Source organism: Cynocephalus volans, chromosome 9 (genome assembly GCF_027409185.1).
Source record: "Cynocephalus volans isolate mCynVol1 chromosome 9, mCynVol1.pri, whole genome shotgun sequence".
NCBI lineage: Eukaryota > Metazoa > Chordata > Mammalia > Dermoptera > Cynocephalidae > Cynocephalus > Cynocephalus volans.
This window is the reverse complement of record NC_084468.1, coordinates 75,318,480-75,338,725: the sequence shown is the minus strand read 5'-3', so window position 1 is coordinate 75,338,725 and position 20,246 is coordinate 75,318,480. Positions and strand designations below refer to the sequence as shown.

At 35.9% G+C, this 20,246-nt stretch overlaps 1 protein-coding gene across 1 annotated transcript in view; it reads left to right on the top strand.

Annotated features, from left to right (window-relative positions):
- HSD17B11 (hydroxysteroid 17-beta dehydrogenase 11) overlaps window positions 1-20,246 on the top strand; it is a 38,406-nt gene that overhangs the window by 4,277 nt on the left and 13,883 nt on the right. The window contains exons 2-5 of the mRNA XM_063108481.1: window positions 2,061-2,168; window positions 6,629-6,760; window positions 7,959-8,065; window positions 15,756-15,893. Coding sequence (XP_062964551.1) covers window positions 2,061-2,168; window positions 6,629-6,760; window positions 7,959-8,065; window positions 15,756-15,893 — 485 coding nt within the window. The remainder of the gene's footprint in view (window positions 1-2,060; window positions 2,169-6,628; window positions 6,761-7,958; window positions 8,066-15,755; window positions 15,894-20,246) is intronic.

Genomic DNA, 20,246 nt, shown 5'->3' with positions numbered 1-20,246 from the left:
TTAAAAAGTCCTCAAGGTGGTACATGTTTAGCAGGTGTCAGAATTTTATTCCTTTTTAAGGCTGAATAATATTCCATTGTATATATGTACCATGTTAAAGGAGAATGCTAAATGTTGCTGGTTAGGTACAGGAAGGTAACAGAAGGTTTACCTGAGATGTTTGATATCCCTTGAGGAATGAAGGTTCCTCATTAGAGTGTCCTACAGTTTGTGGGGGAGATTTCAGTAAGGGAAAACCCCATTTCCCTTTACTACTCTACCATGTTCACTACACGAATTACTAATTCTTCCCATAACTGTCCAGATTTGGTTTTTCTGTGACATTGATTGCTGTTTACTAGCAAACTGGTACACCGGTGTTCTGATTTACCATCTTCTCTGTGGGCAAATAAATGTGTAAGTTCTCCCAGGTCTGTCCACTAATGCATTAGCCGACAATTTCTCAGCTTGCAAAGTTCACAGATTAGACTTCAATATAAGGCATGTTTTGAGACATCCTCTTAAAATAAAAAAGCTAAAAATTGGTCAAAAGCAAGCAAACAAACAAGCAAAGATAAAAACAAACAAAAACATATCCCTTTGGTATGATCCTGAATTTAAGGTGACTCAAAATCAATGCCCCTCCCTTCCTCCAGTGTCAACCCCTAAAATCTGCCCTGCATACATCAGCCAGAATAATCACTATAATACACAAACTTGGTTGTAATTTAATCAGTGCTTCCCCATTCACTTTTTGCATAAAATGATAGAATATGTAACACCTTAATTTTGACTCCATCCAGTAACAATTTACTAGTGGTTCCCATAGGACCATACAGGAATATATCCCCTTGCTTACACCCTGCCTGGCATGCCCATTCACCCCTCTTTCCCTGGCTGTTCTACTCTCCCTTAAGACCCAACTGAAGTACCTCTTCTAGAGTTGGAATGTGTGCTCTTCCTCTGTTCCCATAACTCCCTGTATTTAACTCTATTGTTATACTTACCACAATGTAGTAGGTTGACTCATATGCAACTGCCAATAGTCAATCCTTTATTACCAAACAAATAACAATTTCATGTGGTTCTATCTAAATATTATACATATTTTATGTTTCTTCCTACTATACTGAGAGCCCCTGGGGGTCAGGATTCTGTCCCTGATATGGATTGTGTTCCTCAAGTTTTATGTATTAGTAGCTTGATCCCCACTGTGACTGTTAAGAGGGTGGGAAATCCTATTATGGTAATTGAAAGGTGGGGCCCTGAAGAGGTGATCAGATTATGGGACCATGCGATAATGAATGGATTAATAATGGTGGTCAGGGGTGTGGTCCTGAGGGCTTTAAAAGGAGAGCATGTGAGTCTCTCTCTCTCTCTCTCTCTCTCTCTCTCTCTCTCTCTGCTCCACCATTTTTGGCCATGTGAGACCTCTTGGTCAGTGTCACCCCCACAAGTCCTTCAGCAGATGTGTTCCCTGGACTTTGGACTTCCCAGCCTCTGAAACTGTAATCAATAAATTTTGTTTTCTTGTGAATTACCCAGTGCTAGGTATTTTGTTATAAGCAACAGAAATGGACTAATAAAGTCTCATTCATATTTGTGCCTACAAGCTTCTTCTAAGCTCGGTGAATATGACCTACGCATTAAAATGCTGGAGGAATAAATGAGTGAAAGAACTATAGTTAACTCATTACTTACTTATTTTGCAGCCAGTAAATTGATATCATGAATAGTTTTTAATGACATGGGAAAATAGCTTAAGGTTATATTTTTTAAAGCCTGGTAAGAATACATACAAATACATATGTTTACACAGTATATAAAATTTATAAATGTAAAGCTAGTATTTTAAGATGTTTCTTTTTTTTAAAAAGCTTGCTTTAAATTCAGTTCCAAATAAAAGAAGCTAGTGAAAGTATGAAAGCAAAATATGCCTATATCTCTGCCAAAAATGTGTGTCAGTTAAATTCATGTCCGGTTCAAGTTCAAAGAATCTATCTTTAATTATATTTTCCACATGATATAATATGCTCATGTCATTTATTTTGTTCTCTTGCCCTCTTTGTTGCTTTTCCTAGCATGGAATTGAGGAAACAGCTGCTGAATGCAGGAAACTTGGTGCCAAGGCTCATACCTTTGTGGTAGACTGTAGTAACCGAGAAGATATTTACAGCTCTGCAAAGAAGGTGAAATTTTATATTTAGTTAGAATCATATGTTACAACTAGGAGGTATTTTGGAGATGACCCAGTCTGTTCATGATGTAGATAAAGTAAATGAGAAATGTTGTGATTTTCCCAAGGTTATGCAACTAGCTAGTGGCAGACCCAGAACTAGAACCTAGAACTGATGTTCTCAGACTTTAGTGTGTTCTGGAACCTTCCAGGGAGCTGTTAAAAATACACCCTCTTGGGTTTCACCCCCAGAGGTTTTCTTTCAGCGGGTCTAGGGCAGGGCCCAGGAAGCTCCATGTTTAGCACTCTACACACCCTCACCTCGTCCAAGATTCTGACACAGATGAATATCCTTAGATGACACTTGAAGAATCACTCAGAGTATTCTGAATCCCAGTCAAAGAATTGTATTAGAAACTTAGAATAAACCTATTATTTATCAGGTTTTAATGTAGATAGATCTATCAAGCATTATTTGCCTCTTCTGTATACAACTGAGATGTGCTATATATAATGGGGTTTCATTCTGAATGCATTCTCATTTGTATCTGTTAACTAAATACCTTAATGGAAGGAAGATCATCAGAATTACCTGGGCAAATTCTTTAAAATACATGTTCCTTACTATATGTTCGCACTTATTTGTGGGAGCTAAAAATAAATAAATAAATAAATAAATAAATATACGAACAAATAAACGGAGTGGGGGGGAAGAAGATACAGCAATCTCAATTCCTTGAACTTATTAAGATAAGTAAACAGATATGATGTTGATGGGGGGTGGGAGGAGGAAGAGAGAAAGGAGCAATTGGTAAAGGGACATGAAAATCAACTATATTGTATATTGATAAAGTAAAATAAAAATAAATAAATAAATAAAATTCTACTTGTCACAGAAAAAATAAATAAATAAAAATAAAATAAAATACACATTCCTAGACCTCACCCCTGGGTATTCTGATTCAGTAGGTGTAAAGATTCTGATTCAGCCAGATGTGAATTATTCAACCAGATGTGAATTATTCAACTCTTGACTCAGACTCTTTAGGGAATTTTAGATTTGGGTTCATTTTTAATGGCTATTTTTAAATTTTAGTTTTTTATTTCTAACTGATAATTCTTTATTATTAGTAAGACCTGAGCTAAGTCAAAAGAACAACTAGAATTTACCCAGGCCAAGGGTAGAAAATAGCTTTCCTCGGAGAAAATAGCTTTCCTTGGAGACAATAGCTTTCCTCAGGGTACAGTGACAGCATTACCTATAGGCAAGAAGAAACATCCTTATTTAACAATAACTATTGTACTTAATGCTTATACTTCATAGAGATGAGCATATTGCATAGTGTTTAAGACCATGGGCTCTGGAGCTGGGCTGCTAGGTTCAAATTCTGCTCTTCCAATTAATAGTAGCTATATGACCTTGAGCAAGTTCCTTAATCTCTCTGTGTCTAAGTTTACTCAACTATAAAATGGGGATCACAGCAGTACCTACCTCATAGGGTTATTAATGTACTTAGAACAGTACAGGCCCACAGTAATGACTTTGTAAGTACTAGTTATTAGTGTTTTGATAGAATTGCCAATATTACCTATATAATTTTGTTATTAGTCGTTGTTAGGGGGATCTTCTAGCCCAACATCTTTAGTTATTCAAGTGGAAGCATTCATTTGGGAATAGGCTGTTCTGGAAAAGATAATGTTATTATTTTAGCACATTCCAGATACTTTAACTGTAGTGTTTTTACTGAAATTGTTCTAAGGCTATATGCTTAAACAGAGTATACACAAGGACATGTGATTATCAGATATTTTGAAGTAGCTGTTTTGATGTGGCCATTTTGCCACCTAAACAATTAAAAATCTCAGGCTTACTTTCATTATTGGGAAATATGCAAACCAGACATTCACCTCCCAAGAAAGGTAATAGGTAATGACAAAGGAAAGATCAAGAGTGGCTGGGAAAATTCTTTGGTAATATCAAAAAGTTATTTGTATTTTGAGAGTTATATTAATTCAGAGGCATTATAGCAGCTTCATCAATTCAGCCACGTAAAATGTCCTGCTTTTCTCAATAACTTCAGGGCGTTTTTCTGAACAATTTTCATACTGTGCTGGAGATGTTGATATAGGCAAAATGGTTTAGATCAGAGCCAAATAACTTAGACACTTTACTAATTTAAATATTACCTAATTAAATAAAATCTGACTGTTGAGCCTTCAGCATGGCATACTGCTGCCCTACTAGGGTGGTAATGGACCTTTGTCCCTAGCTTCCTTTCTGGTTGGGATGGCTTGTCTTGAGCTCTGAGGTCAGACAGATCTGGGAGAGTCCAGCTCCATCCTTTAATAGCCATGTGACCTTGGGTAAGAAACTTAACCATTCTATGTTTCATGTTTCTCATCTTTGAAGTGGGCATGTAAGATTGCTGCTTCATTGAATTGTTTTGAGAATTAAATGAGATAAATAATGAAATCATGTAAAATGTATAACATAGTGAAAGCCTCTAATAGATTATTTGCCTCAGTACCCCAACACATCATAGCACTATCTCTAAATAATGGTAACTCTATTAATGGAAGCTAGCTTTTATTTGGAACAAAATGTGTAACAAAATGCATTGTGACCCTAGGTCTATCCACCCAAGAAGCTTAGGTACTCAAAGAACTGTAAAAATGACATATAAAATATTCTTGTATTGCTAGCCATTAGAACTATGGTACCTCCAATCTTACAAAAAGTAGAGCTTAAGCATCTAGATTGTATGATCTTTCTTATTTGAAGATACTGTTACTGACTACATTAGAGTCCAGAAGATAAACAATTACTTTGAAAAAATTATATTGCCTGTAATTATTCTTTGTTGAGTACAAAGTCTGTACAATTTAATGGATGTCTTCTATTGCTCTTGGCAGCTAGCCTTGTTCTTTTGCTTATATTTCTTTGACTGAATCATTTTACCTATGAGAGCTGCAATAACCTTTGAAATCTGGCCTGAAGAGCTCACATAAAGCCTTCCATGTACTTTCTCAGATGTATTTCCTTCTCAATCAATACCAAGTACACTTAATTATCAAGAGAAAACACACACATATACCACACATACATATAAGAGAAACATACATATGCATTTTATATTATTTACCTATTTATATTTCCATATTAAGACCCTCATAAACATCTCAGAAGGTCAAGAAAAGAACCCTCAAACATGTTACTTGTAGACAGTTATAAATGAGTATGCAATCATTATATATAACGATAGTAGTAGTTTACTATGTGTACCAGATACAGAGCTAGCTCCTTTATGTGCATTATTTCATTCGTTCCACAACAACTCATAAGGAAGTTGTAAAATATCTATTTTACAGAGGAGGAATTGAAGTTTTGAGAGGTTAAGTAACTTGTTCAGAGTCCAACAGATAGTGAGTGGCTGAGCAAGGACTCAACTCGAGATTGAACACACCCCACACTCTTCACCCCTGAGCCTACCGCCACCTAATGGAGAACGATTGGTGAGCAATAGCATGGACTGCCCATGAAAATAAAGAAATAGAAACAAAGAAATAGAAGATGTGGCCAGCTTAATACTGTAATCAGTTTTACGTAATTCTCCATGATAGTCCCCAAATTTGCCAATTAATTTTACTTTTTTTGCATACCTTTTTAATTTTTATTTATTTTTAATATTATTTATTATAAGCATATTATTATTACAAATCATCATTTTTCTTTATGCCCTTTACCCAACCTATCCCTCCCCAAACACCCCCCACACACACGCCTCACCCCCATCTCTAATATTCTGGAAGTTCAAGGAATTGTTTAGGTCTTTTCTTTATTTCTTTCTTTCTTAGCACCCAGTTATAAGTGAGACCATGTGGTATTTCTCTTTCCTTGTCTGGCTTATTTCACTTAACATAATCTTCTCTAGACTCATCCATGTTGCTGCAAATGGCAGAATTTCATTCTTTTTTATGGCTGAGTAGTATTCCATTGTGTATATATCCCACATTTTCCTTATCCAGTTGTCTGTCGATGGACATTTAAGTTGGTTCCATAACTTGGCTATTGTAAACAGAGCTGCAATGAACATGGGAGTGCAGGTATCCCTTCGACGTGATGATTTCCATTCCTTTGGATATATTTTGCATACCTTTTGAAGTAGTATTTAAAAATTGCTGCTTTGCTAACTGCCTCTTGATATAAAACCAAAAGAGCAAAGTCAAAGGACTAAATTGCAAAAAAAAATTTGCACCTAGTAGACTTGCAGGCAGAGCTGTTTTGGACATAAATACCCAAAATAAAATTGGGCTTTTTTCCCATGTGGGTGGGCACATAGATTATAAAACTACATTTTTCCACATCTAGTAGAAAAAACACCTACTTCTTTAATAGTCATTACATGCAAACCTACCCTCATACCTGTTAAAGAATATTTATTTATTGATTTATTTTTTTTTTTATTTTTAAAGGTGAAGAAAGAAATTGGAGATGTTAGTATTTTAGTAAATAATGCTGGTGTGGTCTACGCATCGGATTTGTTTGCTACACAGGACCCTCAGATTGAAAAGACTTTTGAAGTTAATGTACTTGCCCATTTTTGGGTGAGTATGATTTCTTTTACAAAAACATTCTCTTTTGGAAACCCCAAAGATTAAGTTTAAAGTGGAGCTTTCAGCAGACATAAGGAAGTATTTATGTTAAAATTTTCTGCAGGTACTGGGAAAACATTACACAAAGAGATCATTTTTCATGCTATGACCAAAATTCCACCAATCCTTCTCCCCCCCCCTAGAAATATTAATAATAATAATGAATTAACTAATGATAATAATAAACTTCAAGAGTGTATATGTTTTGATTGTAAGCTAGGTTATTACCTCTCTGTGTGTTCCTGTTTAGAGATAAAAGGATTAGAGACCATCTGAATAATCGTCTGTGATTCTGTAATGGTGAACCCAGTGTGCTTTTAGATTCTCATTGGACTCAGGCCTTACATCATTTCCTGGCCCTAAAACTGCAAACTTTATTATGAACCTCACCATTCAAGGTCTTACATAGTATACATATACGTACACATACAGTGTGTGTGTGTTTCTGAAGTCTTCTTCAAGTACTTCCCAGTTAGCTAGTTCTTAAAAAGGTGCCTTGAAGTTTTCTTGGATATGAGTTTGGGATGACTGACTTCAAAAGAATATTAGAGTTGGTGAAAATGCAGTATTATTTTATGTTAATATTCCCAAGTTATTGACATCTATCTTTATATTTCTATATTTGTTAAAATGTGGGATATTTTCTTATTTGTTTCTGTATCCCTAGCACATAGTAGGTATTCAATAAATATTTAGTGCATAAATCACTTAGTTATTGCTGGAAGATTACTATTTCAGTATTGAAAAATTCAGTATATTGATGATATAATCAAACTATTTTCTGACAATATCACATTAAATGTAAATTCTTTTGATAACTCTAAATTATTATGCCTATGCAGTAGATCAGATGACAGTGACAGGGGGTAGAAGGTCGGGGACATAAGAAGTTAGCAATTTAAATGAGGTGCATTCTCAAAGCTTTCAGTATTTGTTATTTTGCTTAGTTTTTCTAATGTGGGCATCATATCCAGTTGCCTTATGTTGCTGCATTTGGCAGTTAATTTAGGGTTTTTTCATTTATACCAGGAACAATGTTAAAAATAGATGCCTTTGTTTAAAAATGTTCCCAATGGGTCTGTGAATCAGAAATACAATGTTTTTTTTTGTTTGTTTGTTTGTTTTCTCTTTTAATGAAAACTATTTCTAGACTACGAAGGCATTTCTTCCAGCAATGATGGAGAATAATCATGGCCATATTGTCACCGTAGCTTCAGCAGCCGGGCATACTGTGGTCCCCTTTTTACTGGCTTATTGGTATGTGAACATGTGTTTCTTTCATTAGTTCCTATGCTAAACTCATGAGATATCTCACCCTGTCTAATGAAGACTACCTTTATAATGATAACCATCTCGAAGTTGCTGAAATAGGCAGAGAGTTAAACCAAGTTTCTTATATAACAGCATTATCAAACCGTTAATCCTATTCTACATTTTAGCTAGAGGACCATTCCAGTGGGGCTGTAGGGGATTTATTCAATATAAGCCAACTACTTAAAGCATTCCTCATTCCTTTTAGCAGCAAGGAATTATAAAATAAGAACAATATTTTTCTATCATGAACAAAAATTAATATTAGTAATTTTTAATATTAACAAAAATGGGTAAAATTCTGGGGCATTGACTTAAAAAAGAAACTGAGACCAAATACATATACCAAAGATTTGTTGAGTCAACCTGATGATTGCAGCTGGGGAGACTGATAGATGAGATCAGATGAGATCACCCTGAGAAATGTGTTCCAGAGAGGGCCAGCAGAGCTTAACATTTTATAATCAAAAAAAGGGGAAAGGGTCAAAGGACAGAGAGAGAAAGACAGCCCCACCTTATTACTTCATCAGGTTTTCTATTGGTGGTACCTGATGTACAGATTTGGGATTGTTACTATGTTACATCCTCCAAGGGATCTGGGGTAAGGGTAATAAGAAGTATTCTAAGTTATTTTGTGGCTTTTTGGCTCCATTATGGCAGCTTCTACATAAAATGTTCTCATGATAAAGTTTTCCAGGACAGGTGGACATGATTACTGACTTATCCCAGATCTCCCAAGGCACTTTATAATGTAGCTGATCTGATCATAGCAGATTCTTTTGGTTATCAGTGGAAACAAAACAGTGTAAAAGAGAAAGAGAGAGAGAGTGTAAAAGAGAAAGAGAGAGCGTATTATCTGGGATTCTAAACATAAAAAGCATCCAAACTAATGGAATTGTTTTTTTAAAAAATTAATGGTGTTAAATAAAACAAAAATTTGGCCTGAGAAAGCCTCCAGGCTTTTAGACTTGAGCTCTCATGTAGGAACTGCGACCTAACTTAGTATGTAAACAGATTGAAACCTATCTTAGAAGTGTGATTCTGAAATGATAGCTGAGTCTCGGCCGATTGCAGGCAGTTCATCTGTTCTGTACCTCACTTCTGTTTTCTGTATGTCACTTCCCTTTTTCTGTCTATAAATCTTAACCAACCACATAGGAATAGCACAGTCCCTTTGAATCTGCTCTGACTCTAGGGGATGCCCAATTTGTGAATTGTTTTTTTTTTCCTCTTTCTTTCTTTTCTTCCTTGCTCAATTAAACTTCATTAAATTTAATTGCCTAAATTTATTCTTTTAACAATGGTTACCCATTTTAAACACTTTGCCGTTGTAATAACTGAGGAACTTGCTGTAGCAAGCAGGTCACAGCAATGGTATGCTCCACTGGGTTGAAAAGAATTGATCAGTCTGACCACTGTAGCCAGGGTGATTCTGCTGTTTTCACACACCCTAATAATTCTTGGTTGTTTCTGTATTTTAGCAAATAATAACTTTTAAAATGTCAAATTGCAATTATTCAAATAAATATGCGTACATATAATGCTCAAATTTGTTTTCTGCCATTGGCTGTTTTGGAATTAAGTATCTAAATTCTAAAAACAACATAGATATAGTTGTATATGTAGCTATACATATGTGTATAAACATAGAGATATAGGCCTAGGCAGGTAATTTGTTTTTATATAAGCATATATACAGGTGAGCATCCCAAATCCAAAAATCCAAAATTCAAGATGCTCCAATATCCAAAAATTTTTGAGTGCCAGAACAACACCACAAGTGTAAAATTCCATACCTCTGGTTCCAAGCATTTTAGATAAGGGATACTCAATCTGTAATAGTGATGATGAAGATGACGTGAACACTGCAGAAAAAGTGCCTATAGTTGACATGTTGAAAGTGAGTGCTGGGCTTATTGAAGGACTAGAGTAGTGAGCATTCATAACAGGACAAGAAATCATGCCAGTTTATAAAATCAAGGAGAGACTTCTAAAACAAAAACTATTGTTAATGAGGCAGATGACTCTGGAGGAAACATTTTAAAAAGCCACTCAGCAGAATGACCCCTCATTCGTAAAGGACCAACTTCCTGTTCCCTCAACTGCTTCTGTTGTTTCTTCTCACCTAAAAAAAAAAGAATATATATATATATATATATATATATACACAGTGTACAGTAACCTTTTAATCAAAACACAGCAACATAGGTGGAGACTGAACACCTGCTGCTGTTTGCTGTTGCTGTTGTCTAACGGGTTTCTGCTGATGCTACTGTGCTGCTTGGTTACCCTGAACACATGTTTTTCTCTGTATTTATGGTATGTCACATTTTTTATTGTCAAGTACCTAAGTGTTAATAAGTGTAAGAAAACGATTGCTTATAAATTAAGAGTCAGGAATGCTGGTGATGCCAAACAACCACAGATTGTCTGCGTGGGTGGCGGAGACAGTAACACCTTTGCATTCTGATGGCTAGTGTACTCCAGCTTTGTTTCATGCACAAATTTACTTAAAATATTGTATAAAATTACCTTCGGGCTATGTGTATATAAAACATAAGTCAATTTCGTGTTTAGACTTGGGTTCCATCCTCAAGATATCTCCTATGTTTATGCAGATATTCCAAATCTGAAAAAAAAATCTGAAATCCAAAACACTTCTGATCTGAAGCATTTTGGATAAGGGATACTCAACCTGTATATATAACTTGCATTTGAAAAGTTTGAAAGGATATATACCAAATTGTTTTTCTCTAACCACACCTAGAAAGTAGTTATTCTTAGGTAGTGGCAAGACAAATGCTTTTTATTTTGTTCTTTTTGTTCATCAATATTTCCTTCCTCCCTTCTTTCCTTCTTTCCTCTCTTCCTTTCTTCCCTTTTTCTGAACATATATTTGTTTTCTAATTGTTTTAAAAATAAATATAAACTTGGATTGAATTTTCAACAAAAAGGTGAAATAACTGTTGAAGCAGTCACAGAACAGACCTATGGTGTCCAGATTGTATATTGTCTTTTTCAGAGCCTTTTTAAGTTATACAATTAACCCCCAGCCATAAATGGTATAGGTGCTGTATTAGTCCATTTTTGTGTTGCTATAACAGAATACCTGAGACTGGGTGATTTATAAAGAACAGAGGTTTATTTGGCTTACGATTCTGGGACAGCTGTATCTGGTGCAGGCCTCAGGCTGCTTCTACTCATGGTGGAAAGTGGCAGGCAGCCAGCAGGTACAAGCAGATCACATGGCGAGAGGAAGCAAGAGAGAGAGAGAGAAGGTGCCAGGGTCTATTAAACAACTAGCTCTCGCAGGACCTAATAGAAGGGGATCTCACTCATTAATCTCCACACCCCCCACCCCCCAGGGAGAGCATTAATCCATTCATGAGGGATCTGCCCCCATGACTCAATCAGTTTCCAATACTGCCACATTGGAGATCAAATTTCCACCTGAGTTTTGGAGGGGACAACACATCCAAACTCCATCAGGTGCCACGCTTCCTCTTCACCCCTGAAGCCTTATTAATAAAAATCTCTGAAAAATTTAGATTAATATGAAAAAAGGCACAACAAATTTTATTATTTTAATGTGATGTGAGGTGCAATGCACAGGAGAATCACAAGAGAGTAATTGCCCAATTTTCCAGTGGGGTGCAAAGCTTGTATACCAGTGCTCATGAAACAGAGAAGGTGGGGGAGATACAAGCCCCAGAACAATGGCCTGAGACCAGGTTTCTCTGGAGCTCTGGGGGAGGTGGCATCACAGGTGAAAAAGAGAGAAGGCAGAGACTGTCTGACTGGTTAGCTCAGTCGGTCAGTGTGGTGTTACAACACTAAGGTCAAGGGTTTGGATCCCTGTAATGACTAGCCAGGCCACCTCCCCTACCCCACCAAAAAAAAAAAAAAAAAAAAACTTCAGGTAAATTCCCAGCTGTCTTCAGAAAGAATAGATAGTAGCCAAACGAGGAGCCTCAGAGGAAGCCTGGTTGTTTGCACATACAGATGTAAATTTCTTTCCACAAAAAAAACCCAGCCTTGTGGCTAATCTTATTTTCCCAGTCTCCTTGAATTAGCCATCTTGAAATATGTCAAAGTATATTTTGGGCCGAAATATACTTTGGGCTAAAACAATTTGGCATTTATTTCACTTCCTTGATGGAAGATAGTTACAGGTGCTGCTACCAGGCTACCACACAACATTCCACTCCCCTGCCAGCCTCTTCAGTCACAGGCGTGAGGTAAGCAGAGAGGATGAGAGAATCCCACAGGGCTGTGAGCCCTGTCATGCTTCCTCCTTTTCTTTGCCACAGTGAACACTGTAGCTAGCTCTTGGGGCTCTTTCTGATTTGATTCTGCTCTACTGAGTGTTCAGCAGTGAAAAACAAGAGGATATGCTTTGGGTGAGAAATTTATTTTGGTGATTAGTGATGGTTGCTTGTGACATGAATATAGGTTCTCATTGAGATTTGGGATGACACACACAGTTGTGCAGATTGTGCACTACACATTTCTACAGTATAGTATTCACATTCAGGTCCTTTTAGACTTGAATGATTTTTCTAGCAGATGGCAGCAAAATAGCTTGAGAAGAGGAACAGCTTTTAAAAATTCACAAAAGTGTGCCATTTAAGCTAACAAGCAGGGTTGCAAGCACACAGCAGCTTGTATACTTCCAGCTTTGTGACAGATCTGTGGTTTGCTAGCCCTTGCAGAACTCCTCTTTGGAGTCCTCAGCTATCACTGACCTGAGCTGCTGCAGCCTATGATCCTTACTGCCCACAATTATCTTCAGTTTATTTTTCAGTATATTATTGAAATATAGCCTACGTTTATAAAAATGAAGAATTCATAAGTGTATAGCTCAATGAGTTACTGCAAAGTGGACACATCCACTTAACTATCATTCAGGTCAAAAAAGTAGAACATTACAAGACTCCAGAAGACCTTTTTGGAACTCTTCCCAAGCACCAACCTTCCTTGCTTCCCAAAGGTAACTACTATATTGACTGTAACAACATAGATTAATTTTGCCTATTTTTTATCTTTATATACATGGAATCACACTATATTTGTGAGATGTATCCATGTTTTAGTTGGTAGCTATAGTTTGATCATTTTTATGATTGTAGAGTGTTGCTTCATGAAACTACACCACAATTTATTTGCCCATTCTACTGTTTATGAGCATTTGACTTGTTTCCAGACAAGGTTATTATGAATAAAGACATTATGAATATTGACTCAATCACTTACTAGCTGTGTGACCTTAGGCAAGTTACTCAACTTCTCGATGCTTCATTTTCCTCATCCATATGATAGGTTAGTAATAGCATCTAACTTATTAAGGTTCTGTAAAGTGTAAATCGTATAATGTAATGCACTTAGCATAGAATCTGGAATCCTGTACATGTTCAATAACAGGAGGGTACCTGTTGGTATTATACTCCAATTCCACTTCTTTATATATACACAAAACAGTACGGTCCCACCTCTCAATTTAGCTTCCAGAAATGCTCTGCCCCAGTGGGACTGATCATATGTGCTCTAATTCCTGATTGTTGGAATGAATGAGGGGAACATAGAATAACTTGACTCTTTTTCTGTGTAATCCAGCCCTCAGCTATCACTGTCCTGAATTGCTGAAGCCACAGCAAATGACTGTATTACAGCTCTAATCATCTATTTTTGGGGAAAAAAAAATTTTATTTCGTTTTGGAGTTAGAGTTTAACAGTTTTAATGATTAATGTGAAACATGAAGATGGAAGAATCGAATTCATGGTGGGGGAGGGTAAATCTTTGGTTCTATTCTAAAATGTTCTGTGCCGCTTGCTAAGTATTTTGTTCACAAGTATCTTGATTTTAAAAAGGAAATAATTAGCTGGCTAATATACTTTCTCAACCCAAATAGTCAGTTTATAAGCATGAAAATTACCAGTATGGGAATACCCAGGAAAACTGAATCCTCATTATTAGCTTGTAATGAAATGTTATTTAAAAGAATAATTTGGAATAAGAAATACTAATTTGTATTATTTATAAGAAGGAATTTGATATCATGTGGACTATTGATAAGAAAGAATTTGATATAATGTTACAAAAAATGTTGCAGGGGAAAAAAATCTATTTACTTTTAGCTTTCATATATACGTGTATGCCTATATGCAGGTTCACCCTAAAGTTAAAAAATATACTATTCCTTTAACATCCTCATGATTATTAACTCTGAGTTTCAATATATCCCTGCACTTTTGGTACACTTAAGGAAAATTAGAAAATACTGTTTAGTAAAAGCAAAAAGAATATGTACTAATAATCTCACCATACCGAAATAATCATGGTGAGCATTTATTATGATTTTTTAATGCAAATATATAGCCATGCATTGAAAAAAATCTGCACAAATAATATTGCACTTAAAATTTAAAATGAATAAGATTTGCATGTTAACAAATATATATGTGCAACATTATTTTCAACCCTGCCACCGTACATATGTGCCACTCTTTATTCATTATATTCATTATTGTTGGGACTTTATTTGTCGGGACTCTTTTAGTTCCAAGGAACACAAAACTTAAACTACCTCAGACCAAAAGAGAGATTTTTTTGGCTCTGTAGTTGAAGTTTCAGGTGGCCTCCCCTCCTCTGGTGGCAAGATAGCTACCAGCAATTTCACAGGTACAGCCTTTAAACTGCAAGTTCAGCAGGAGGGGAAAAATCACTTCCCAATAATGCTTTCAAACATTCTAGTTCTAGAGTTCAGTGACTAGACCAACTTGAATCCAATCACTGGATGTACTGGATCAAGGTGATATCAATGCCGATGGGCAAAAACAGACATTTAAAATTGTTTCCAACTCTTGGCTTTCATGAACTATACCCTAGGGACTATCCTTGAACATAAATCTTTGGAAACAGGGTTGATTATTTCCTTAGGATAAATGCTTAAAAGAGAAATTACTGGCATTAAGAGCATGACACATTTTTAATGAATTTGTTACTGTTTGTCAAATTGGCTTCCAGGAAAGGCTGCCAATTAACCTGTGCTTTGGAAAATAGAAAGCTGTGGAAAGTTTTTCTCACTTTCTTTTAAGCTGAGACATATACTGAAGACTTAAAATGAAAAGAATTCCATGAACATTTTATAATAAATAATGAACACTTAGGCCGAGCCCGTGGCGCACTCGGGAGAGTGCAGTGCTGGGAGCACGGCAACGCTCCCTCCGCGGGTTCGGATCCTATATAGGAATGGCCGGTGCACTCACTGGCTGAGTGCCGGTCACGAAAAAGACAAAAAAAAAAAAAAAAAAAATGAACACTTATAGCGACATTGAATTTTATGGAAACAGCAACAAACACTCTACCAATTTTTCTAAGAAGACATTTAACATACTGACTTTTCACTCAAATAAAGGATGTGGTGATGCAGTGAATGCTTAGACTTGAATGTGCCTGAGGATCTTATAAAATGCACATTCTGATTCAGGAGGCCTGTTCTGGGGCCTGAGATTCATGTGATGCTCATGCCACTCGTCGGAGGACACACTTAACTAAGGAAAACAAACAGGCATCTGAATTAATCTGACATGTCAGTATTCTTGAACTATTTTGCAAACTCTCTCTGTTTATTTTCAGTTCAAGCAAGTTTGCTGCTGTTGGATTTCACAGAGCTTTGACTGAGGAACTGGCTGCCTTAAAAAGAACTGGAGTCAAAACAACATGTCTCTGTCCTAATTTCATAAACACTGGCTTCATCAAAAACCCAAGTACCAGGTAAGAAGAGACAGAAATCGAGACAAAAGGATTAGTGGTTGCTATGAATATCAGTTATTCTGTGAGTTTTCCTAAATATTTTAATCCCTAAAACACCTCATATTCAATGCCCTTAGTTCATCTTGATTTCAGCTTCTGTAGATTGTGGGAAAACAGGTGGAGAGACAAAGAGAGAGAAATAGGAGAGGATGGCTATAAATATAAATATGAATGACACAGGTAAACTCGCTAACCTTTTGTTTTTTTCTTCCTCTAAGCAGTGGATCTCAGGTTTAAATATACTTACATATCACCAGGAGTGACTGGGAACCATGTCGGACCCCACCTCCCATATGTGATTTATTGTGTTTGGTTGGAGTAAAGTAGTGGTGGGGAAGGGGTCTGGGAACTCTATGTTTAAAAAGCATCATAGATTTTGATTCTGCATCATGATTTTAAAAACATCATGATTCTGATAGAGATAACCCCGGACCACAATGTGAAAAACACTTCCCTTTGATAATCCAGAGATTATCCTCCAAAATGAGTATTAGACCATACTCTTTCCTTGGTTAAAAAATAAAAGTATAGCTGATTAGAGCACAACTTGTAACACCAAGGTCACAGGTTCAGATCCCTATACCAGCCAGCCACCAAAACTAAACTAAAATAAAATAAAAGTATAAAGGATCAGCTTGAGGATAATATTTTCTCCCTTTGGGAATAGCTTTAATATCTTTGTAAGCATGATGCATACTTATTTTTAAAAATTACAACATTACAGAAAAATATAAATCAGAAAGTTTCTTTTTTAATTCTCTTAAAATCTTCTGTCCAGTGAAAACCAGTCTTAACATTTTGAAGAACATCCTTATAGACGTCTCGCTACATATTAAAAGACTAAATTTTGCATAACTGGAATGGATTAAACATGAGGTTCTGGAAGCAATCAGTAAACTGCTTACTTCCCTCAGCATTATGTTATGGAAATCTCTTCATGTCAGTAAAATACAGAGCTTTATCATAAATCGGATTAATGATTGGGAACAATAGTATCTCCTACCGATGATTTTAAGGTTGTTTTTAATTTTTCGGATTTTTAACACAGCAAAGCTGTAATGAACATCCTTATTCACACATATTTTCACATTTGAGTAATTATCTCTTTCAGGTAGATCCGTGAAGGGGGATTAGTGGGTCAGAGTATACAAATTGTAAATATTATTGTAAATTGTATTTACAAATTGTAATTATTCATACATATCACCAAACTCCCTCCAGAAATGTTGCGCCAATTTCCACTACTACTCACAGTGCAGGGAGAGCTCCTTCCTCTCCACTTCTTTACCAGTCTACCTTCTGCTAATCTTTTAAGCACTTCCAATTCAAGACATGAAGAATCATCTTTATTTTTATCCTGATACCAAGCTAGATTAAAGCGTTTGCATATGATTTTTGATCATTTGATTTCTTTTATGAATTGTCTGTTGGGTGATGTCAGCTCACATTGTGCTGTTGAGCTATGGAGTTTTTAAACTGATACTTAAGAGCTCCTTGTACATGTAAGACATGTCACATCAGTTGCTTATATAGATTCTCAGTTTGCTGTTTATATTTAAGCCTATTTTCATTTAGTTTTGCATTAAAATTTCTCAGGGTTTTTTGGGTTGTGTTTTTTTTTTTTTCCTTCATGGTCTTTAAGTTCTGTGAGGTGTTTAGAAAGGCCTTTTTTATCCCAAGCTTATGAAAATATCACCCCATATTTTTTTTCTAGTACTGTACATATTTTATAGTTGCATTTTTCATATTTAAATCTTTGCTCCATGCAAAGTTATTTTGATTTAAGAAATAAGGTTGTAGTACAATTTAATTGTTTTTCCCCATTAGTTAATGAGTTGTTCTGCACTTTTTATTAAATCATTCATCATTTCCCTCACTTATTTGAAATGTATATTATAATAAATTCACATAATTAATTATTAGGATCTCCTTTTGGATTGTCTATTCTATTGCACTGATGAAATTCAGTTTTTAAGTTTTCTTCTGCCCTCTCTAACTTCTTCCTCTTTCCCCCAGTTCAGCTGCCTTTGGTAAAAATGTATTTCAAAGTAATGAGGAGTATTTAGTGTGGCCACTTGGGAAGATAGTAAGTTTTATTTCAAATGCACCTCAATATAAGTCATCCCCCAAGTAGGCAGAGTGGAAAGCCGACATGAGGCAGAAGTTTGGGAGCTCTCTAGAGACCTCAAGCCCCTGAGAATCTACCAAATTGCCCTAAAAATCTATTCTTAAGGCACAATTTTGTCCGAAAACAAAAGGGAGGGTATTTACTTCCGAATCCCAGTGCTTAAATTCATCTATATTAATCAAGAAAACCCTAATTGGACTGTGAAGAGAGACGGTAGGGTTGGGGGGTGGAGCTGAGGAGGAGTAGTAGGAAGGATAAGAGTTCACTAAAACTTAAATCCCTTGTGTCAAAGAGGAAACTTGTCAATTTCCTCTATTTTTTTCAAGATTTAGAGACTAAAATAACTATTTGAGTCAAGTTTTTCACTCAGACTGTCTTTCAGTAGTTAATAACAGACACCATGTTTTTAAAAGTTACATGAATTTTTTAACCTTGATGTGCCCTCTCTTGGCAAAACTCTATTAGCACAATTTTAAAATAATGAAGCTTGCTGTGGGGGAAAAAATGTGCATAGAAGCCAGCACAATTCTAGCCTAATCACAGAAATATAAACCTAGCTAAGAAAGGGCCTGGGGGCTTAGTCCTGCCACATAAGTCCTGTTAAGGCTAAAGTGGTACTGGAGTGGACCCCAAAGGTGACGTTAGTTTTTATGTAGAACGGTGCTAATTAGAGGAGAGAGAGAATGTACCCTAATTGAACACCTGTTTACATTTTGGACACTAAATAAAATCTGTTATTTCCTTAAGCCTCACAACAATACTTTGAGAGAGATGTTATCAGTCCTCTTTGGTAGGTGAGAGTTGTCTGAGGCTTAGACAGGTTAAGTAACTTGCCCATAAGTAGCACAACTGAGATTCAAACCAGACTACACAAAGCCTTTCTGAATGAAGAAAACTGAACCAACCTCCACATGGCTGAATTTGACTTAACTTGTTTTATATTAATGTTGGAATTTAAAGCACATCTTTTTTAAAAGCACATCTAGATGTAGTTTATCAGTTCTTATATTTACATGTCTACACTATAAAGAAACTGGCTTGGGCCGAGCCATGGCGCACTTGGTAGAGTGCTGCGCTGGCAGCGCGGCGACGCTCCCGCCGCGGGTTCGGATCCTATATAGGACTGACCGGTGCACTCACTGGCTGAGTGCCGGTCACGAAAAAACGACAAAAAAAAAAAAAAGAAAAGAAACTGGCTTACTATAAAGCTTATAATACAGCATAATCTAAGTTTATTAGAATTAGATGTAATTAGATATTACAATTAATTTTTTGAAAACTAAGGATTACCATTTTTAAATCAACTTCATATATAAATAAAAATAGTTTTATGAAAAATATTTACTGAAGGCCTACTAAATATCAGAAGCCCTACTAGGTGCCTTACATAAATTACCTCTAATCTCTAATCCTGGAGGGCCAGATTTGGTTCCCCCGGGCATAGTTTGCCCTCCTCTGCTCTAATCCTTATAACAACTCTACAAAATAAGTCTTATCCCTGTTTTATAGACAAAGAAACTGAAACTTGGAGAAGTTAAGAAAATTGCTCAAGGTCACACAGCCCCAAAGTGGCAGACTGGAATTCCTGCCCGGATCTCTCTGACTTCAAATGTCATAATGCCCTAGCTTTATTTTATAACATAAAATTGCACATAAATTGAAATTTTTTCCCTGAGAATCGTTATCTTTAACTTGTATATTAAATATTTCATTGGAAATCTCTTTATCGATTTTCTGATGTGTGATGATTGTAAACAAAATTTAAATACTATAGAGAAAACCCCCTTCATAAATGCTACTCTTCCAAAGAAAACCACTTTATCAAAAAACTGGATTTCCAGTTATTGTTTTCCAATTCAGTAGGCTGCATTTCCTTATTTTAATACATTTCTTTTTCCTGTACTTGGAAACATATGTATGATTTTGTAAACTGACTTTGGCTTAACAATATGCTGTAGTCAGCTTTCTGTGTTGATACATAGTTACCTTACCTTATTCTTTCTAATTTTGGTATGACAATATTTGGGTGTATGTATTCTCTTTGATGGACATTTAGGTCTCTAATCTTTCATTATTGTAATAAATGCATATCTTTGTGTGTGTGCATGTATACATAGACCTATGTGTTACCTGTTTGTAAGTTTATATATTATACATGTGTGTTTGTGTATAGTGTATGTACATAT